Here is a 23,470-nt window from a genome sequence, read left to right as displayed (position 1 = left end):
ATAAATTCTAAAACAGTAAATTTCTAATTTTAGGACAATGAAAACCTTTCTACATGCGATATCCAGGATACCATATTCATTGATACCTTGGTTGTCAAACACCTCCAAGCTCAAACTTTCCACTGCTCAAAAAGCAAGTTCGAAAAAAATCTGCTCAGCATCTGTAACTTTGCTCAATTGTAGAACCAAAACTCTGACTTGAAAAAAATTTTGTACAGGCCAACAGTGAATCACGTGTCTTGCCTTGAAGCAGACACACAGGGGTAACACATCAGCCTAAGTGCCACTCTTGTCTAGACAACATATAGCGCTTGTGTTAAAACATCTGTCATCATGGGTTTTTTTTTTTTTTGTACTTTATTTGCCTAAAATATCGTTAACCATGGCCCCAAAGAAAGTTAGTGATACCAGTAGTAAAGCTAAGAGGAAAACTGTGAGAACCACAATAGGATTAGAGAAAGAACTGCAAAATTTATTAAAGTCCTGGAAAAATGAATTTATAATTGTAATTGCTGGGCCTCAGAACCAATTATTTAGTTTTCCATTATTTCTTATAGGAAAAATATGTTCAGTTCTCAAACTCTGTGATGTTCAAATATGAATTCAGAGCCAACTAAGTTCAACAACCAAGGTATAACTGCATTGCAATACGTAATCTAGAAGTCACAAAGAGCTTAAGTACTTAAATATATAAACTCTTTATACCATATGCAATATTAAAATGAAGTACTATACCTAAACATAAGAAATAAACTATAAGTCTCCTAAATATTTGCATTGGGGGAAAAAGTCTCCAACACTGAATTTGACAATGACACCAAAAACTCAGGTGACAATAGAAAAAATAGTCAAAATGGACCTCACTAAAAACTTTTGCACCAAAGGAAACTATCAACACGAAATGACACTGCCAGCTAGAATAAAATATCTGCAAATCACATGTCAGATATGTCAGAATAGAAACATACAACTCTTACAACTAGCAACAAAAATCAGTATAAAAAATGAGGAACTGGGCCAGGGATTTAGCTCAGTGGCACTGCACCTGGCTCGCAAGTATAAGGTCCCATCGAGTTTGAACCCTGACACCTGTGGTGTGTGTGTGAGGAAATGACCTGAACAGACATTTCACCAAAGAAGATGTACATATGAAAGAACAATTAAGTATAGGAAAAGATATTTAACATTGCTATCAGTAGAGAAATACAAATTAAACCATAAGATACCTCTTCAAACACATTACTGTGACTATTACTCAAAATAAAATACCAGAAAATAAGTGTGTTGTAGAAATTGGAAACCCTGTGTACTAGTGGTAGGTAGGAAGTAAAATGGTTCAGTCACTGTGGAAATCAATATGGCAGCCCCTCACCAAAAAACAAAAACAAACAAACAAAAAAAAACAACAACAACAACAACAAAAAAAAACCCAAAAAACCAAAAACCAGACACCATGTAATTATCATATTATCCAGCAATTCCATTTCTGGTACATAACCCAAAGAACTGAAAGTGAGAACTCAAGCATGTATTTATATAACCATGTTCTTAGCGTTATTCAAAAGGGGGAAGCAACCCAAGTGTCTATAAAAATATGGTTTTGATATAAAATAATTTTTAAAATGTGGTATCTACATACAATGGAACATTATTCCTTCAAAAATAATTCTAACATATGTGATAACTTAAACGAACCTTAAAGCCATTATGCTTAGTGAAATAAACCAGGTACAAAAAGACAAAAATTATATGATTCCTCTTATATGGGCTTTTTTCTTGAATAAACACAGTTTTAGTGTAATGAAAAGTTTCTAAGTATGCAAGGTGATTACAGCGGCACATGAGTATATTTAATGCCATTAAACTATACATTTAAAATGGTAAATTTTATATGATGTATTTTGTAAGACAAAAACATTAAAATAAAAAAATGATAGGAAAATATTTGCACCAGAGTTAACATTCATAAAAACACAAACACCCTTTCACTAGTACTCAGGAAAATATAAAAATGAAGCAGTTTTACTCTATCATACTGGTAAAAATATAATGAAAATAAACTGTTGGAGAAGTGTTTTACTGTTGTCTCAGAAATAAGAAAAGTAACTAAGACAATCACAAAATAAGCAACAGAATGGGATTCCAACACAGGCAGTATGACTTTACAGCCCACATTCATCACTATGCTATGACTCTTATCTTTTACCATTTTATATTATAAACATATAAACTTCTAAACATCAACAAAAATTCCTCAAACCTCTAACTTCAAATAATAAGAAATATAATAAAACACTAATTTTTTTCTGTTTAAAATCAAAAGAAGCTATAAATGCTAGGGTTACTATTTAAAGAAAAAAAAGAATACATACATCTTTAATACATAAAAAAGTTGTGAATAATGCTTTCATTTTTATTCACTTAAGAAACACCAAATTCTCAACTGTAGTTTCCACAACCATCAGCCTTCAAAAAACTTCACTTCTCAATTTGAAAGACTCATCAAACACCCAAATGTTCTGAAAAAATACAAATAAATCTCAATTGTTTATGAAGTTTGTATGAGTCCAAAGTTTGATTATGTATAAAAATTCCAAAATCGTTTCAATAATATAATTACTATTCTATTACTGTTCTAAAGCTAATGAGTTTTTTTCTTCTATGATTTTTTTCAGTAGGTAAGTCGCTGACTGAATGGTTCTATTAGCCTATCATGACATACCCAAAATTAACATTTCATTTTAAGAAATACTTATAGGGCCACGGCCTTCCTTACAAGCATAGGTCCTGGGTTTCATCCTCAGTACCAAAACAAAACAAAACAAAACAACAACAACAAAACTTGTAATTTTTACTGGCTAAAAAGAATCATAAAATTACCAAGGTACAAGAAATGTTGGAATTACCTTCAAGAATGGGTCATACTCAGACCACCAAGATTTTTATTTTACAAAGTTTAAAATAGTACTAAAATTCTACAATCTGCCTTAGAAATCTATTTAATATTTGCTCTAAGAATGTTATGTTTATATTTACTTAAGTTTATAAAAACCAAAAATGGACAGAGTAAAATAGAAAACAATTTTAGGTTTTGAAGGCAAGTGAGCCTAGAAGTGATCTTGCTTTTATACCAGTTACTGGCAGGATGACTGGGCAAATTATTATGTGACTCAAGGCCTTATTTCTTGTCCATAAAGGAGTAATATCTAATTACTGGCAATTTGCTTAGGATTAATAAAATTAAAAGGTATCCAGTTATTGTGGCACATACCTATACTCTCAGTGCTCTAGTAGGCTGAGGCAGAAGCAGCCAAGTTAAAATCCAGCCTGGGCAATTTAGTAACTCAGAAAGATCCTATCTCAAAAAAAACAAAGGGCTGAGACTGTAGTTCAATGTAAAGGTTCTGAGTTCAATCTCTAGTGAAAGGGAATAAATGGGAATGGAAGGGTTCAAGCCCCAGTCCCAAATAGAGATATACAAAAACCATCAATTCACTTAAAATAGTGCACATATATTAACATAAAGTTATAATATTTTCCACAACAAAAACAGGAATTAAGAACAGCATGGTTTTTTGTTTGTTTGTTTGTTTTTTGGTACAGGGGATTGAACCCTTGTGCTTGTGAGGCAGGCAGCAGAACTACTGAGCTAAATCCTCAGCCCCAGCATGGTTTTAATTTTTACAAATCTTAATGTAGTTTTCAAAAAAACCGAATCTTATCTGCTTCTATATTCAACTTTCACAATAAAGAAAATTTGGCATTACGTAATCAAATAGTTGGAGAAAGTACTGCAGGGTGTTGACAACCCTTGAGAAACTCTCAGAGACTAATCAGGATCTTTCAGATCACACAATCAGAGTTGTTGATCTAAGGGCAACTCAGGACATGAGAGTGATACATTTTCCTGGACTGAGTCAACAGAGCACAGGGTTCGAAGCTAGCAAGGCAGTTCTAATGTGGAGATAAAAATTCTGGAAGATAAAAAGCAAATAGGGGTAAACAATTTACATACTGACTCTCCTGCAGACCTCAACTATCTGCTAAACCATGTGTTTAATACATGTGCATTAGAGACGTTAGTGTACAATGACAAAGGAGAAGCTTGAAAGGATTTTAGCTGCTGCCTTAAGGATGGAGTTTTGGGGCTGGGAATTTGGCTCAGTGTTTCCACTGCAAGGTTCTAAATTTGATTCCCAGTACCACCAAAAAAAAAAAAAAAAAAAAGGGAGTTTTAATACAGCTAGTACCACAAAATAACAAAAAACTTTTCAAATAAACAAAAATTTTAGGAATTTTATGAGTGAAAATTTATGTTTATTTATGCTTATGCAATTCTCATAGGAACACAACAAATTTTACCAATGAAAATTTATGCTTCTACAGTCAATAAACTGTAGATTACTACATTTGGGTTCTGTATTTCATTCATAATATGACAACTCAATACACATACACAACCCACAAAACCCTCAAAAAATGGAAATGGCAAGCAATCTGGAAGAATGAAGTTAACAGCCAGTAATCCCAAGAAGATATCAGTGATGCAACTGGCATTACACTAGTTATAAATACAGGATATGATCAAAATAGTGTATATGAATTTTTAAATCAAGACAATTTATTAAAGTAAAAGACATACTGCCATTAATCTGCCTCAAAATACCCTCTCTTTGAACACAATTAGTACATTGTTCTTGCCACTTTTTGAAGCAATTCTGGAAGTCTTTTTTTTTTCCCATGTCTTTAGGTATAACAAAAAAAAAAAAAAAAAAAAAAAAAAAAAGCAAATACCACTGCTAAATGACATCCAGTGGAAAGTCAGATTTGTAAAAATATTATGGTGCATCCTCAGCCATTTTATTGACCAGATATGGCACTGTCTGACTTCTGGTTCTTTCCCAAAGTCAAAATGATCGTAAAAAGTAAATTTTTTGAATGGTGATTCAGGATATCAAGGTAACCACAATAGTGCAATGAAAGACACCAAAGAGAATTTTCAGAACTGCATCAGAAAGTGACAAGAAAAAGTGTGTGTTCAAAAAGAGGGGTGTATGGAGGGGGATTAATGGCAATGTGTCTTTTACAGCAATAAAATTTTAAAGAAACATTTTGAAAACAAATTTAAATATGAGCAATCTGAGGAGTGAATACCGTAAGAACCAAATAATTTTTTAGATCTAAAAAGTACAATAACTGAACAGAAAAATATACCAGACAGGCTTATCTAGTGAGTTGAAAACACCAGGAGAAGCTGGGCGTGGAGGCACACGCCTGTAATTCCAGCACTTTGGGAGGATGAGGCAGGAGGACGGCTGTGATTTTGAGACCAGCCTGGGCTACTTAGTGAGTTCCAGGTCAGTCTCAACTACATAGTGAGATGCTGTCTCAAAAAAACAAAAACAAAAGGACAACACCAGGAGAAAAGAATGAATGAACTCACAATCAAGAGCAAGTATCCAACCTAAAAGAAAAGCGGAGAAGCAAAAAGACTTGGGATAGCAGAACCTCAAAGAACTACTTCTGGGGAAGTACTGAGGTCAAACATAAGTATACTTTAATGCACAGGAAAATAGAGAATATTAATAAAATCCAAACAGGAAAAACACAAAGAAAACATACCTATGCACACTGTAGTCAGTTTAAAATAGAAATATTTTTTTAAAAAGAAAAATATCTAGAAATCAGCAAGAGAGAAAAGCAGTATCCACTTTATCATAAATTATAGAGAACAGAAGACAACAGAAATACTATCTTTAAAGAATTGAGGAGGGGCCAGGGATTAAGCTTAGTGGTTCCACCACCTGCCTTGCAAGCACAAGGACCGAGTTGGATTCCCCGGTACCAAAAAAAAGAAATGAGGGAGGACTGGAAATGAAGCTCAGTGGTACAGTAGCTGCCTGGCAAGTGTGAGGCTCTGAGTTCAATTCCTGGTACCAAAAAGGGATGGGAAGTGGGGGTAATACCACCAAGCTAGAATTCATGGCAGTCACACCCAAAATAAGAATAGAACCATTAAATGATTCAGCAATTCTACTTTCTAAATATAAAACTAACAAAACTGAAAGTAGAAACTCAAATACATTATTTGCACACCTGTATTCACATATCGTTTTTCAAATAGACAAAAGATGTAAGCAAGACAGGTGTGTAGTGCATACTTGTAATCCCAGCACTCCGGGAGACTGACGTAGGAGGATCTCAAGTTTGACCCCAGCCTGGGCAACTTAGCAATGTAGTGAGACCCTGTCTTAAAAAATAAAAAAAGACAAGATATAACTGAATGCAAAGGCCCTGAATTAATCCCCAGTAATGGGAGAGGGGGAACTAGATACAAGAGTACTTACTGTACAGCATATAAAACAGGACCTCTGTATCTGTGGCTATGGATTCAACCAAGCTTCAATCAAAAATATTTTGGGGGAAAAAAACAATCTGTATTGAACATGTACAGATATTTTGTCATGTATATAGTAGAACAATTATTTACATTAGTTACTATAAATAATCCAGGTATAATTTAAAGTACACAGAAAAATGTGCATATACTACCACAATGTTATATAAGGGACTTGGCCATTCACAGATTTTGGTATCTGAGGAAAGTCGTGAAACCAATCCCCTACAGAAACCAAAGCTGTTGATGAAACTGTAGTACAGAGAGAAGTCATCTATGGCTTCAAAAACAAAAACAAATCAGTAGGAGCCTGGAGAAAAGATTAACCGGAAAGGTTTATAAAGAGATCTTTCTGAAGTGACAAAAGCCCTACAATTTGGTAGGAGTATAAAATACTCCAATACGAATATTTGTCAAAATTAAGCAGTTGAGTTTTGTGTATATTTTAAAAACTATTTAAAATTTTGGTAGGGGAAAGAAGTGGGCAGCAGTTCTACTGAACAAGAAATCAAAGAATAGTGCTGAAACTACATGGTGGACAAAAAGAGTTCATTATACTATTTTGTTAATTTCATATATGTTCAAAATTTTCCATAATTAGAAGTTTTAAAAGAATAATTTCAATTCCCTCTCAAAGGAGGAAAAAAATTGTTACTCACTGATGTTCACATAACTTAAAATCTCAAGGAATTATCTAAACTTCCTTTTGTATGCCAAATTATCCCTGTCATTTAGTGTCTTTATTATTATTCATTATAGTCGTAGTTCATCTTGAAATCTGCTCATATTTTCCATATCTGCCCATGTACTAACTAGCGCAAATAAGAAACGGGCTGGAGGTAACACGTCTTTAGTCTCTACTACATGACCAGCAGTAAGCTATCTACTGTACATACATCAACCATTTAAATCCTAAAACTGATCATCTAATAATTTAATCTTATCTATTTACTTCTTTACTCATCTGCCTTGCTGTAATTTACCTTAATGGCTGCATGGATCTTATTCTGTTCACTACTTCTTCCATTTGGCACATAGCAAGAATTCAGTAATTATGTATAACTGAAAGAATTAAAGAATGTAGTATCAGATCACAAGTATCTAATTAAGCTCTTTCTTAAATGTGGTGGTCCAGCCATCACAACACGAACATGCCTGAGTCGGGGAGTGAGGATTGAGAAAGGAAAGAACACTCCAGCCTGAGTGGAGACGAAGAGAAGTCTGATTTACTTCACAGAAACAGCTCCTTTTATAGGCTCGAATCAACAGGAAGCTTTTAAGGGCACACAACAACAGAAAACACCAAGCAATCTTTTTTTATCTTTATGCAAAGACCGGATTTCCTGACTCTTACAGATAACATCAGATCTTCGGCTAAAGAGTTTCCTGTTATGTCAGGGTCAAAGAATCAAAACAAGCGCAACAGTTTCTTTGAAAAGTAGCAAATGTTGATGCCTTAATTATACAGGAAGAAGTTATTTTCCAAATGTCGAACTCCAGTGGGCCATGACTGGGCCCCCACACTTAAAGACAAATTTTTCCCCCTTCTAGCTAGAGCAGATCATTTTGCCTTTGATCTTACTGGACTGTATGTTGTTATGTATTTGTTCCAAGTGGAATAGGACAGAACTCCACGTTTTCTCCTTATTCAAAGTTTAGGTGGGCATAGTGAACACACCTGTAATCATGGCTACTTGGGAGGCTGAGGCAGGAGGATTGAAGGTTTGAGGCAAGGCTGGACAATTTAATAAGAACTTGTCTCAAAATAAATAAAAAGGAATGGGGATGTAGCTAGAGTACTTACCTACCATGTATGAGGCCCTGGGTTAGAACCCCAGTATGTCAAAGAAATTAACTAAAATATTTTAATATAGCAAATCAGTTTATCCTATATACTTTAACAAATTTTTAAATTATGTGATTTCTATATATAGTTAATTTTTCTGTTTTTATTCACATGGATAAAGAAAAAAAATCCTAATGGTTTTTGATAGTATTAAATTGTTATCACTACCACATAGCTTAAAAACTATAAATATTTAGAATTCCTAAAAGGTATAAATTACAGTTAAATTATTATTGTTAGATTATAATAAAAACATCAATTTTATTTCAAAAAAATTTAATACAAAACATGAAGTGTCTATTCATTTCATTTGCCCATTTTTTGATAGGGTCTTTTACTGGGGGGATCTAATTTTTTTCAGTTCTTTATATATTCTAGATAGCAGTTCTTTGAGGAATAGCTGGCAAAATTTTTTTCCCATTCTATAGGTTGTTGTTTAATTCTGTTGCTTGCTTCTTTTGAAGAAATACAAATGGCCAATAAATACATACAAAAATGTTCAACCCCATTGAGCATTCAAGAAATGCATATTAAAACAACACCCAGATTCCATTTTATATCAGAAAGAAGGGACACCACCAAGAAATCAAGTAACAAATGCTGGCAAGAGTAGGGGAGAAACCCTTCTACATCGTTGGTGGAAATGTAAATTAGTATGACAGTACAACCATTACTGAAATCAGTATGGAGAGTATTTGAAAAACTGAAACTAGAAATGCCATTTGATCCAGTTATTCCCCTTCTATGTACCTTCCCAAAAGCGTTAAAGACCTCATATTACAGTGATACATGCAGAACCATGTTTATAGCAATACAGTTAGTAACAGCTAAATCTTGGAAATGGCTTATATGACCATCAACACATGAATGGATTTTTGAGACCATAATGGTTTTTGTTTTGTTTTGGGTGAATGGATTTTTTAAAAAATGTATTTATACACAATGGAGTACAGCTCTGCCATAAAGATATATAACACTTTGAGACCACAATGTTAAGCAAAGTAATTTGGACACATGAGCTTAAATATCACATGATTTTTCTTTTTCTGTTACCAGGGATAGAACTCAGGTCCTTGTGCTTCTGAGGCTGGTGGTGGAATAAATGAGCTAAACCACACTGTTTTTCTTATATGAGAAAATCAAAGTAAAAATAAAAAGCAAAATAAAAGATAGATAATAGGAAGTAGGGAAATACATCTTTCTCAACAGGGAAGGGGATGAAGAAATGGAATAAGGCAGAGGGAGGGAAAGGAAAAGGGACGAAGAAAGGAATTAGGAAATATAACTCCACAAAAGAAATGTAAATATTATGTATTGCAAACATGTATTAAAAAGAAAAAAAAAAGGAAGAAAATCAAGAGATGGGTAGAAGGGGGAGGGAGAGAAGGGAAATGAGATGAAAACACAAAATTAAGATACACTGTATACATGTATCAATTCCTCATAAGTAAACATATACTACAAACACATGCTAATAAAAAATATTTAAAAACTAAGCACACACATAAGTTTATGATCCCTTCAGTGAATCAAGAAAATCTATGTCTCTTCTCAAAATATATTCAAGAAATATTTGGGGAGTGGTTTGTAAGTAGAACTATCAATATTTTGGATTAGGGTTAGAGTTCTACCTTAATACTGGAGAGTCATATTTTCATTCTACATAAAATCCTCAAAACATACATAAGTTATAAAGGGCAAGGGACCAGGGATTTAGCTCAGCGGTTCAGTGGCCTGCCTTGCAAGCACAAGGACCCAAGTTCAATCCCCAGTACCAAAAAAAAGGGGCAAGAGGAGTTCTTAGCAGTGGAACCATAAAATACAAAAATTGAGTAAAATACCTGTTAAAGCATGTGAGTTGTAAAACCAAAATTCTTTCTCATTAAATGCTCTACCCCAGAAGGTACAATTTTTCTCTGACCAACTAAATTTTTAATAAGATTTTGTAATATCCCAAAGGATAAGGCAAGAGAAAAGTAAACATCAGATGAAACAATAAATCACTCACAAAGAATGACATTAGATATATATAAAACTTTATTATTTAAAAAACATTCACAGATGTCTTAGAGATATCATTTGCCACAAATTCAAACCAAATTCTTTGCATTTGCCATTTGATAATTATACATTATACATAACTTTTAAAATTAAACATTTAATTGAAATGTGCCAAGTATAGTAAAGGACTTAAAATAACAGAGGTTTCAAAGTAAGTAACAATTTAGAGCCACAAGCAAATAAATCTGACCTTTTCAAGTGGTCTTCCCAAACAGTTTCCAATCAGTTTCCAGTCATTTAAGACTTCTTCAACTCTGGAAATAAACCTAGGAAAAGGAAAAAAAAAAAAAACTTTCTAAGTATGTAACTGCATATTTTTTTCCCTATTAGTACAATTTCTTTTAAAAGGTATGTTTCATATTTGAACACTTCTTATATTGAGACAGAGTCTCACTTATGTAGTTCAGGCTGGCCCTGAACTCACTATGTAGCCTAGGCTGGCCTGGAACTTATTTTAACACTCCTCTCTCAGCCTCCCAAGTACTGAGATTATAGGAGTGTGATGCCCAGCTATATTTTAACATTTTGATTAGAGAAAGCGCAGTAAGTTTAATACCATGAGCCTAAAAAGTATGGATACAAAGTAAAAGCAAAAATTCTTTGAATTCATGAATTCTTAAAATCTTAATTCATTTAAGTCTACTGCTTACACAACAACAAAAGCCTGCCTTCTACAAAATATAAATTTTTAAAAATATATATAAACTAAGGAAAAATATCTCTACTAAAATGATATAATGAATTTGGACAGAGAGAAGTAAAAACTGAGAGATGAAAATGATACTCTTATAGACAATTATGAAACTGGTAATTACTCCCCATCATTAACCTATCTGACCTATTTAAATTAACTTTTCTTTTAAATATATTAAAGAATTCTGATTTGCCTTCCCACCAAAAAAGAAAACACTATTTGAGAACTTTTCTCATAAATAAAGTAAACTTTAAGGGATAGCTGAAAAGAAATTGCAAGTAAATTTGTCAGTTTTAAGGAATAATGAAGAGATTTAAAAACTATTCACTCTGTAATCTTCAATGATAAAAAGAAACCAAATTCTGACAAGCAACATGTTCAACATTAGTAAATAAAAACTGTAGTCTAACCTCTTATGTAAGTTAAATATAAAGTAATCTAATGCAACATTGCTTCCTAAAACATCTAGGAAGTACTGCTAAGTATTTCTAGTCAAACTATTCAAAGGAATCAGATTTTCTTCTTTGGTAGCATTATAAATATTTACATATTTTAATACGGTAATGATAAATTAGTTTATGATTTTACCAAACCTTTTCATTAAACCCTCTTTAAAATTAAAAGCAAGCAGCATTCTTATTTTGGGATATTCAGTTAAAAGAGCAATTTTAGTTTTGAAAGCAAGTGTCTTAGAAATAAGTTTACATATTTACAAAAGAACAAATAAAAACAAAATATACCTATAAGTGAGCAAAATTTTGCCTAAACTATACAGGAGGCTAGGATTATAGCTCAGTGCTAGGGAGCCTATATAACACTCAAGAGATCTTGGGTCCCATTCCAAGAAGCAAAGCACTAGGTGTACAATGCGCTAATGGTAAAAAAAAAAGTGCAAGCTACTTTAATGTCCCCTCGCAGTAAATAGGTGGTACATTATCAAAGGACAAATATGCACTTGTTAAAAATTGTGTTTTGAAGAACATTTGAGGAAACAAGAAAATCTTCATGCTAAATGGAAAACAGAAGCGACAGAAATAAGTATTGATATGGTTTAATCCAAAAAGTTTTATGACACATGCACACAAATTACAAATATCAAAAAATTAATGGCAGTTAAATACTGGTAGTATATTTACAAACATTTTGTTATTTTACTATGAGGTAATACAGCCATAATAAAAAATTAAAGCGAAGCTTTCACACAAAAAAAGAAGGAATACTTTAAAATACTTATGGTATGGGGCCAGGGATTTAGCTCAGTGATTCTGCTGTCTGCCTCGCAAGCCCAAGGTCCTGAGTTCAATCCAGGTACCAAAACAAAACAAAATAAAACTAAAATACTTATTGTATGAATTCTATCAGTACTAGCAAAAAATTTAGACTGTATCATATTAGTACAGATACTTAACTAGAAAAATTCAGTAACTTTTTCCTTAAAAGCTCTCCAGATCTTAGCTTAAGGGCTACTTCTTACTCTATATTCTATATTTAGTTCCTTCATTATATGCTCTTTGATGAAGTTTCTTTTCCTTTCTAGGTCTTAGGTCAATTTCTAGTTAAAGATTCGTTTGTATTACTTGATTCACATCTGTCTCTTCCATTAAATTGAACATACAATGAGTAGGAACCATTTCCAATTATCTACCACCACATCCCTAAATTCTTAATTTCCTGCACAGTATGTGACATATCGGCAATTCAGTAAATACTTCAAAGGACAAATGATAAAAAAGAGTTATCGGCCTCTACTTACTCCTCTCAATAAATTACGTATGGTACATAACATACTGACAAGAAATTCATTCAAACATTAAACTCAAGGTTTAAGAGATTTTAGTGTGGGGCCAGGGATTTAGCTCAGTGGTTTTGCAGCCTGCTTCACAAGCGCAAGGTCCTGACTTCAATTCCCTGTACCCCCCAAAAAAGAGAGATTTCAGTGTCTTAACATTTTTCTAGTGAATTGTGAAATACTGGTTTGGTTCTATAAACAAGAAGATGAAAGCCAAAAACAAAACTTCCTACTTTGTGATAATCTGCAAACTGTGTTAACAATTATTTCTATATGAAGAGCTAAATATTTAATACACCATTTTAGAGTATATAAAAATATTTATTTAACTGGGGAAAGCAATTATTTTTCCACTGAAACAATGACATTTGCTCCCTACCTCCCAACCACCAAGATTCAAATTACATTTTTCTAACTACCTTCAAGATATCAATTTCAGCCAGGTATGGTGGCCCACACCTGTAATCCCAGTACTTGGAAGGCTAAAGTGGGACGATCACCATGATTTCAAGGCCAACCTAAATTACATAGCGAATCCATCTCAAAAAGCCAAAAAATCCAAATTCAAACCCAACAGTTCTATAATCAAACTGTTACCACTTAGACGTTTCCTTACTTTCATTCTTTCAGGCAAGAAAACGTAGTTCCATACTTGACTCTTCTCACTCTTACATGTATCAAACATATGACCCTGTCTTCTTTAAAATATTATAAAGTCTTTCTTCATTGTCTCTTTCTCCAGTCCCCAAATCACCCTCCTACCTCTAAATCAAGGTAAAATGTCTATCTTCATTTTACTTCATGTCCTGAAACAACACCATGTCAACCTAGTCATCCTAAAGTCAAAGGTCTCTCACTGCATATTTCCTTAAACAGTGATTCTAAGTGTGGTCTCCTGTCCAGCCGTATCTCATTACCTCAAACCATATTAGAAAAGCACATTTTGGGGTTCTACATTAGACTCCAAATTCAACAACTATGAGGGTAAAGCCCAGCAATCAATGATTCTGATGGGCACTAAAGGCTGAGGTTCACTTGTCAAAAGGACGAACTTTAGAACCCTCACTCAGCTTTAATATTCAAACCTGGTCCCATCTTTCTTATTAATCTTATTTTTTTCCTGTCAACTTCATTCCTTACTTCTTCATGAAGTCCCAAGAGTTCATTCTCACCTATTTCTGTTTTCATTTTTAACTGACCACTTCCAATTTCAGGGCAGCTCATTTTCTATCTTCTCCAGAAATGTAACTTCAGAATTTTGTAGTCCACAATATCATCCCTATTTAAACTGTTTTTCTAGTATCAACTGGCTTACTATTTTAATTATTTGTTTTCTTTTTTAACATAAGGATTGAGCTTTTCTCCTTTAGTATAAATGAATAAACAATACCTGTTCGATGAAGTCTTAATAGTGTGGTTACGTCCTATTATAGAAAAACTTCTCAGCCTAAGCTATCATTTCTCTACAAACTTGGCTATTGCCTAATTTCAATACAGTTTCACACAGACAAGTGTTCGGTTCATCTGAGTTTGCTAGTCAGAGGAAACCTAGGTATACTATCCACTGATATGTAACAACTTGAATTACAACATTTCAGAGCCATATGCAGACTTTGTATAAAGATTACTCTACAAGAAGGGACAAAGATGATGGGAGCGTGGCAGACGGATAACCATAAAAGGGTGCAGCAATATACACAAGAAAAATGGCAGCTGCTAAGTAAATAAAAACACTAGTGATAGCCTCGGAAACAGTTTTTCGGCTCAGTAAAGACGTATGGAAAGTGAGCTGAGAGTAAACAAAACTTTTTCTGAAAGCCGAAGTCTTCCGGGTTTGGCGGACGCGGGCGGGCAATCTAGTCAAATACGAGACTCGGAAGAGCCCTGTAGCTAACCAGATAAGAGAGACAGCAAAGACCCTGGTAGTTTTACTTTTCTCACAAAAGAGGCGTCACATGTGTTGTGCTTGGGTTAGGGAAGCGAGAGGAGGACGCCAGGGCCGAGTGGTGGGAATCAAAGACACGACTCACCTTTCCCATTCCGAAGCAGTGGTGAAGTCTGTCATCTCAAATACCTCGGACTCGGGCTGTGGGTAGGGGAGGAAAGGAAAGGGATTGAACGTTGATGTGGAAGAGTGAACTTAGTGACATGGACAGGTAGGAATCACAAAACTCACCTCACTGTCGGCCGCCATCTTGAGGAGCGCCGGTCCTACCGCTAGGGATGCTGGGAAGAAGAGCTCGGGAGCCGCAGGGAGAACGGCAGGGGGCGTGGACTGAAGGCAGCCCCGCCCCAGATTTGGGAGTCTTCGGGGCTCCGGAGAAAGCTCCTCGTCCTCCGTGCGGGAAGAGTTTTAGCGTTCCCTCCAGGTCTTCTTCAGCTGGTTTGTTCATACTTGAAAATTTCCTGTAGTGACTGCAGCAAAGTAACAGAAGCAGGGTAAGACAAGGACCTAGATTCATGTAGATAAAACTGTATTTAAAAACGCAAAGCACGTTGGGTTTGTTTTCATTCAGAGTTTATTACCAGAGTCAGGTGCTATATGTAAACCCACCTACCCCATCCGTTGAAGAACTTAACCAGTTCTGTGAGATAATGAAATAAAATCCTCATACTGGTTATCTGGTTTCTGGGAAGAGCAGCAGGCTCTTCAATGATCGCTTCACTTTTTAAGTAGTTGAAGAACGGAAAGTATGCCAGCTAGCAGTTAAGAATCTTACTTCATAACACTGAAATATTACAGATGAAATGATACTTATCTGGATTTTGCTTGAAAGAAAAGAAAGGAGGAAAATGGATGGGGATAGGAATAAAATAAAACGCTAGATAATCATTTAAATTGGTAATAGGTACGTGAATGTTAATTATACTATCTTCGAGTTTTGTTTAGGTTTGAAACTTTTCATAATTAAAAAAAACTGTGCTTCATTTAATGAGTGTTGCTACCCACAGAGAGAAGCTGGAGGAATCGCAGCTTCAGTAATAAAAACAAAGCAAACAAACAAAAAAAAACCTTAATTTTAAGAATTAGAGACAGGTTGGGGATTTAGCTCAGTGGCGCCACTGCCTGCCTTGCAAGCACAATGACCCGAGTTCAATCCCTGGTACCAAACAAGCAAACAAACAAAAAGAGTTAAAGACATCAGAGATTATGTGATGTAGATAGAACAGCTGAGAAAACTAAAGGTCAGAAGATATTTCGTGAGTGGTATTGAGGATGGAACACATGGTCTCATAGGCTAGAGAAGTGCTCCACCACTAATCTGTACCCCCATCCTATGGTCAGAAGAATTTTATCAACATGTTGTTGACAGTCCCAACCCTTGAACTCCTGTCTCTTGATGCTCCAGTTTCTGTATATTGCACTAGTGAGGGTCTGGATTAATTGCAATTACAGCAACATTTTCCAAGGGGTCTCAACTTGCACCTTCATTTTCAAGCATTTATCAAACATTCATCAGAAGTCAATCACTATACTAGGCTCCAGGGATATAAAGATGGAAATACAGTTCATTAGGCAAACTGGAAATTTGCTGCACGAATAGGAAGAAGAGGTGCTTCACGTGTCAGTGTCACTTTGGTAGCTTTGACAACAACCACTGTGGTGGAGAGTTGAAGGAGGCAGCCAGGTTGGGGTGGGAAAGGCTTCTAAGCTGTGGGAATAGCATTTCCAGAAATGAGGCTAGGAAAGCCTGACCTGTCTCATTAACTGAACAAGGGTCATGTTTATAATTAAGTTGATGAAGTAGGCATGGGCCAGACAATGTTAGGCCTTCTATATAAGGACTGAACTTTTTAAAAGTATAATAGAAGTCACTACAATGTTGTGAGAGAAAAAAATGTAACCCAGTTTACATTTTGCAAAAGTCTGGATGCCAAATGAAGAACAAATGTATAGGTGACAAAAAGGGTAGAAAGAGCTACAAATGATTAAAGCATCCAGTGAGATGATTTGGAGGCTTTGACCAGGATGGCCAACAGATAAGGGGAATAGATTTTATCCACATTTTTGGAAATAAGATACGATTTGTTGATGGGTTGAATTCAGGGATAAGGAAGAGGTAACCAAATTTCTGGCCTCAACAACCATACGAAGATGACTCCTGAGATGGGGAAGACAGGAAGAGCAAGCAAATAAGAGTTTGGTTTGACAGATTAGTTAAATTTGACAGGCTTGTAAAATATTCAAGAACAGTTGTCAAAGAGAGAATTGTGTTTAGGAATAGGACTCAGAGGCAAGACCTGGAGAGAAGATAAAATCTGAGGGTTGAGATGGTATTTTCAATTACAAGGGCAGGTGACGTGATTTAAGAAAAGAATATAGAAAGAGGGGGAAAAGGTGCTTAATATAAAAGCCCTGAAAATGTTTTATATTTAGACAATGGATAGAAGGAAAGTATCCAGCAAATGGAGAGGAAAGGAATGGCTAGTGAAATAGGAAAACAAGGAAAGTGTAGTGCCACAGAACTAAGTACTGACTGCTGCTGGAAAAAGTACGTGAGAAAGGAATGGAATGTAGAATCAAGGCTGTGTGGTTTTTTGTCTGTCTTTTGTCTGTTTCGTCTCTAAGACAGAGGATAGTAGACAAGTTTGTATGCTGATGGAATACTCCAGTAGAGAGATTGATGATGAAGGGGAGATGAGAGAGTTGAAGGAGACAGTTTTAAATAAGGTGGGAGAGGAGGAAATCCAAAGAGCTGGGGGTGGGGGTCACACAACTCTAGGAAATTAACTCCCATGTGTTCTGAGGTCTGGTTTCATGAGAAGACGCCCACAGAGAACACCTTAGAAACAGCACCCCCTAGAGTAGGCAGCAAGACAAGAGGAGGAATTCAGAGCACATGTAGCGTGAGGAATGAAGCATCTGTGGTGAGGCTAGCCTTTCTGAGAAGAGAAAGAAGGGAAGGAAGGAAGGAAGGAAGGAAGGAAGGAAGGAAGGAAGGAAGGAAGGAAGAAAGGAAGGAAGGAAGGAAGGATGGAAGGAAGGAAGGAAGGAAGAAAGGAAGGAAGGAAGGAAGGATGGAAGGAAGGAAGGAAGGAAGAAAGGAAGGAAGGAAGGAAGGATGGAAGGAAGGAAGGAAGGAAGAAAGGAAGGAAGGAAGGAAGGATGGAAGGAAGGAAGGAAGGAAGGAAGGAAGGAAGGAAGGAAGGAAGGAAGGAAGGAAGACCCAGTCATATGAAGATTTGTACATATGAAAGGAAAGGAGTTTCTTGTTCACTTACTTTTTAAGATTCTCACCAAGAGAAGTTCATGTTACAGATCTGACAGACCTGAGTTCAGCCATTTATTGGCTATGACTTTGGGAAAATAACTCCTCAAATCTATTTCTCCATTAATAAAATGGAACTTGCAACACTTGTTACTGCACAGGATGTGATGAAGATTAAGTCCTGTCTTTATATGTAAAATAGCACAATATCCTGGCATCGAATAGGGTAATAAATTATAGTGGTTGCATTCATAGTGAACGTACCATGAAGACGAGAGGACCACCGATATATAAAACATTGTTTTGTCCTTCCTTCCTTAGCTATAAAGAAAATCACACAAAAATCAGAAACTTAAAAACATAAATACTTTGCTGCATGAAATGAAAATTTAGACACTGTATGAAACAACCTTATTAGGTTGCTAGGTAAAGTTTTCTTCCAAGATATTTTTGGCTTTTTCTCTTCTCCCTGGAGAAATTTTTAAAATACGCTATTTGTTATAGCAAAGTGTGAAGCCAAGATGCTAATGATGTAAAATACTCAGGGGAGGCACACTTTTATTAGATTTTCACTGGTTCAAAAAACAGAAAGATTCTGTTTCTTCAGTATTAAGAGGTATTTTGCTCCACATCCAAAGGCAAGGGCTTTTTCTTGTAAGTGTGTTTCCTCTCTGGTATAATTCAGTTATTTCAAGATGTTACCAATAATGGCCATGGGGAGATATTTTGACGCACAGGTAATTTAAGAGATTAGAAGCCTGGAAAAATCACCCTCTACTTAGTTCTCAGAGGGATGGTGGGGGGGCATAACAGTATAATTAGGTCTTAGTGATAGAGCAAACATTGTTTGTGAAAGGAGCAACAGCTGTGGGACCACACTATTCTCATCCATCTAGACAGCTCTGCGCAGGGAGAATCTCCTTGTTGCTGCCATAAAACTATTGCAGTAGAATGTGCAGAGCAGTCACCTGGGCCAAGAAACCTCCAGAAAATTTCAATAGAAGTAATTCAATCTTCATCCATTTGCCTATTCCATCATTCACTTGTTAAAAGCATGTATTATGTGCCCAGCACTGTTCTAGAAACTGGGAAACAAAATTTTTAAAACAAGGTAGCTGTCCTCAGCAAGTTTCAAATACAAAATGATTGAATTCTTTGAGATGGTAATAATATAACATTTTCTTTATTAATTCTTGTATTGAGGGGCATATGGGTTATTTCCAAGTTTTAGCTATTATGAATTGTGCCACTATGAACATAGGTATAACCATCATTCTTTCTGAAACTGCCAGATTAGTGGTTAAAAACTTAAGGATCTGAACTAGCTTTTCTTGATATATTGTTATCATCTCAAATAATTCATTCACTGTTCAGGAGGGTATTATTTAATTTCCATGTATTTATGAAGTACTTGTGGTCTTTTGCTATTAATTTCCAATTTTCATTGCACTATATTCTGATAATATGCATGGGATGATTTCAGTTATTTTACATTTACTTAAGCATATCCTGTGAGCTAGTACATGGCCTATTTTGGAGAATACCCCAGGTGCTGCTGAGAGGAATGTGTATTCTGATGTTGCATTGTGGAACTCTGTAGATATCTACTAAGCCCATTTGCTCAAAAGTTTGATTCAGTTCTGATATTTCTTTGTTGATTTTTTTTCTAGTTGATCAGTTTATTTGTGAGACTGGGGTACAGAGATCCCCCATTACAATTGTAGTAGTGCTCATCTGATTTTTCATATGCATTAATATTTGTTTTATATAGTAGGGTATGCTGATATTTGGATATGTATTTATGATTGTTATCTCTTCCTCTTGGATTTTCCCTTTACAAGGATGTAGTGATCTTGTGATCTTTTTTGTCTTTTCTGATCAGTCTTGGTTTGAAATCCACTTTGTTTGAAAATAGAATAGTTATCCCTGCTTTTTCCCAGGCTCCTGTTGTAAGCAGTACTGTTTTCCATCCATTGACTTTCTGTCTATGAATTTGCATTTTTTTTTTTTTGTACCAGAGATTGAACTAGGGACCTTGTGCTTGTGAGGCAGGCAGCAGCTCCACTGAGCTAAATCCCTGGACCTATGAATTTCTCTTTGAATTAAATGTGTTTCTTGTATGTAGCATATTGTTGGATCTTGTTTCTTGATTCATCCTGCCAATTTGTTTCTTTTGATTAGTAAATTGAAACCATTCATATTGATGGTTTTAACTGATATGTATTGACTTATCCTTGTCATATTATTTTCCTGTTGTTGACTTACCTTTTTTCTTCCATCTGTTTAATTTCTTGCCTTGCCTGGTGAATTCATTCTTTTGGAGTTCATGGAGTTGTAATCATTGTTATCTCTTTCTTGAATATTCTTCAGAACATTTTGGAGTACTAGGATTTTGATTATTAATTTCTTCAGGTGTTGTTTGTCAGGAAAGTATCTTACCTCTTCAATTTTGAAAGATAATTTTTCAAGGTACATCAATCTGGGTTGGGGGTTATTTTCTTTTAGGGCTTGAAATACTTTACTCCGAGATATCCCCATCTTGAAGGTTTGTGTTCCGAAATCTTCTGTGAATCTCATGGCTTTCTTTTGTAAATAATTTGTTTCTTTTCTCTAACAGCTTTTAATATTATATTCTTGTGTTGAATTTCTGAAATCTTGATTATTATATGCCTTGGCATAGTTTTTTTTATCATGGATAATTGGAGTTCTATATGCTTTATTTATCTGTATGTCAAATTCTTTTTCCATGCTTGGAAAGTTTTCTGCCATTACTTCTATAAACAAGTTTTCTATGTCATTTGTTCTATCACCTGCTTTTTATTGAGTCTGAACATGTTATGTTATTCTGCTTTGCATCGTCTCACAGCTGTTGGATTGATTTTTTTATGGTCCCTTGCTATGGTTAATGATCTCTAACCACAATCCTGTCTTATGTATTTGATATTCTGTCCTTACATTGGCTCATTCTGCTTCATATACTTTCTGTGGAATTTTTAATCTCCTGGATATGTTTGAATCAGTTTCATGGATTCCATTTAGTTCCTATTTGAGCATTCATATTTTCCATCATTTTTCCTAAGCTCTGCTATTTTTTTAAAATCTGTATCTGCTCTAGAGTCACCATGTCTTTCATTATGGTCACCATCCCTGTAGTTTTGAGGGAAATTATTTCTGATTTGATTTTTTTATTTTTGCTGTTACCTCTTGTAAGAGAGTCTAGGTGGGTGGGTTTTTAATTGTCCCACCTCATTGCTGCCTGGGTTTGCCTTTGTTGAGCTTGAAGTTTGGGGTTGCATCTTGCTTAAGTGTCTCTTCTCATTTTCTTTCTTTCTTTTTCTTTTTCTTTTTTTGGCAGTACTTGAAATTGAACTGAGGACCTTGTGCTTGCAAAGCAGGGATGGTGTCACTGAGCTAAATCCCTGGCCTGTCTTCTCATTTTCTTTCTTTTTTTTTTTTTTTTTTTTTTTTTTTTTTTTTTTTTTTTTTTTTGGTTTAACTCCTGGACTGATGCTTGTAAATTGTGTATGACAATATGCAATTGCTAGTATTGCAAGTATTCAGAACCCTTAGGGAATGACTACTTCTCAAAGATGTCTTTCAGGTGTAGTTGGCACTTGAGTTTTGAGTCTTTTGCAAGATACTACCTCTTCAATTTATTGGAGATGAGAAGTTGCGGCCTATTTGGCCTAGCCCCCAGCTCTTTGGCATGAGCCTATAGTTTTGTTTGTGACTCTTAGGCAATCTCAGTCTTGGCACACAAGGAAGAACAACTGATTACAACAATTACGATGCCTTGGCTAAAGTAGTGCAGAGCCCACATCCATGTTGATTAATCCCAACAAGCCAGCTTTAGATTTATGGCAGGATAATGGATAATCCCAGCAAGCCTGCCCCATTAGTTCTGAAGCTCAGGCTGGTTTCTGGCTGTGAGGCTGGAACTTGATTTGTTCAGCCTGCAGTACTTTGTGCCTCCTGGTGACTTGAACTCTGCTCCCTGCTGGTTTGAACTTGGTTCCTTGACCTTCTGCCAATATAAACTCAGTTCTATCTCACCCTGATGTAGCCAGCCTTCAGCTGCTCTGAGTTCCAAGCTCAGTTAGCTCCTCTCCAAAAGAGCAACTAGTCAGTCACCTGCTTCTGGGGAACATCTGAATCCAAATTACTCACCTGTTACTGCAGTCTGCTGTGTCCACTGCTCTGTTCCACCAGTGTGTCTCTCCATGAAGGCTCTTGAGGTCACCAGTACTCACTGTGCATCTTATTTATATTAATATTTAATATGTTTTATTTTATTTTATTTTAATATATTTAAATATTAATATTAAATATTTATAATTCAAGCATAATACTGTGTTACTTATAAATTGAACAATGAAATTTTAAATAAATAACTATGTACATAATTACAGCACAAATATGCAGCAATTTGGAAACCTTTTGTACCATTTTTTCCTCTTACAGTGCAAAGGGAAAATGACACTGCCATTGGACAAGCTGTAGCTAAATACATTGCAAAATTCAGATTTTATACAAATCATCTTGCTTAGACTTTACAAAAAACCAACATTGCTCTATATACACAATCTGGATAAGAAAAGCCATTTCTGTCTTGTTCCATATATATTTTTTATTAAAAGCTTGAATAAGGCTACTGTAACACACCAAATCCAAGGACAGTAAGTTTAGAACCTATTTACACCTTCTTCACTTAAACGGGATGGTGTGATCTGGAAATTGGGTGACTTCAGTTTTGAGCCACCTGTCTCACACAGTGAGTCAGGGCTCAGGAAGAAAGTGCCACTTGCCACCTCCTTCTTCATTGAAGTCTCTCTCCTTGCTCTCCCTATGGGCCTCAGTTCTTGCTTCAGATTTTTGCTGAGTTCCAGGGACCCCCTTCCCTCCTTCCTGTCTTTGTCACATTGCTGTATTTCAACATCTAGACACCAAATCTCGGGGAGCTGTTTCTCAGCTATTCACCACTCCTCTGAGAAGTGTCTCTTCATTTCTGATAACCATTTTAAAATTAGGTCCTTGAGTTTAGGAGGGTATGATATTTTTGAGTTATTTATATAGTCCAGATATTGCTGGTGGTTTCTATTGCTGTGTAAAGCTTTTTAATTTCATGGGATTCCACATGTTGATTATTTGTAATATTTCTTGTGAGCTTGGGGTTTCATTCATAAACTTTCTGCCTATATTTTCAAGAGGTTTACATATTCTATCTAGCAGACTAAGTGTTTCTGCTTTTATGTTTAAATCTCTGATCCATTTCAATTTTAGTTTAGAGCATATGGGTTTAGGTTCAATCTTCAACATGTATAAAGCTAGTTTTCCCAGTACCATTTATTGAAGAGGTTCTCTTTCACCCGGTGAAGATATTTGGCACCTTTGTCAAAGGTAAGGTAGCTGAGTGTGCTTGGGGTTGTTTTTGAATCTTCTATTCTTTTCCACTGATTCTTGGGTCTCTTCTTTT

At 35.3% G+C, this 23,470-nt stretch overlaps 2 protein-coding genes across 5 annotated transcripts in view; one reads left to right on the top strand and one right to left on the bottom strand.

Moving 5' to 3' along the window:
• Positions 1 to 15,036, bottom strand: part of Rab3gap1 (RAB3 GTPase activating protein catalytic subunit 1) — a 112,194-nt gene extending 97,158 nt beyond the window's left edge. For 2 of the 3 annotated variants that reach the window (XM_010606185.3, XM_033757152.1), the window contains exons 1-3: positions 14,964 to 15,036; positions 14,818 to 14,873; positions 10,495 to 10,570 (exon numbers count right to left, since the gene is read on the bottom strand). In XM_010606185.3, the coding sequence (XP_010604487.1) occupies positions 10,495 to 10,570; positions 14,818 to 14,873; positions 14,964 to 14,981 (150 nt within the window). In that variant the 5' untranslated portion in view covers positions 14,982 to 15,036. The remainder of the gene's footprint in view (positions 1 to 10,494; positions 10,571 to 14,817; positions 14,874 to 14,963) is intronic. The other variant, XM_010606186.3, reaches the window with a different exon arrangement.
• An 18-nt stretch (positions 15,037 to 15,054) lies between these two features.
• The window catches only part of Map3k19 (mitogen-activated protein kinase kinase kinase 19), a 75,811-nt gene continuing 67,395 nt past the window's right edge, over positions 15,055 to 23,470 (top strand). For both annotated transcript variants that reach the window (XM_033757151.1, XM_010606177.3), the window contains exon 1: positions 15,055 to 15,226. The gene's annotated coding sequence lies outside the window, so the exon portion shown is untranslated. The remainder of the gene's footprint in view (positions 15,227 to 23,470) is intronic.

The sequence above is a fragment of the Fukomys damarensis genome, unplaced genomic scaffold, assembly GCF_012274545.1.
Source record: "Fukomys damarensis isolate Sample0158 unplaced genomic scaffold, DMR_v1.0_HiC HiC_scaffold_29, whole genome shotgun sequence".
In the NCBI taxonomy this organism is placed as follows: domain Eukaryota; kingdom Metazoa; phylum Chordata; class Mammalia; order Rodentia; family Bathyergidae; genus Fukomys; species Fukomys damarensis.
Note: the sequence above shows the minus strand (reverse complement) of the source record. Positions and strands in the feature narration are given on the sequence as shown.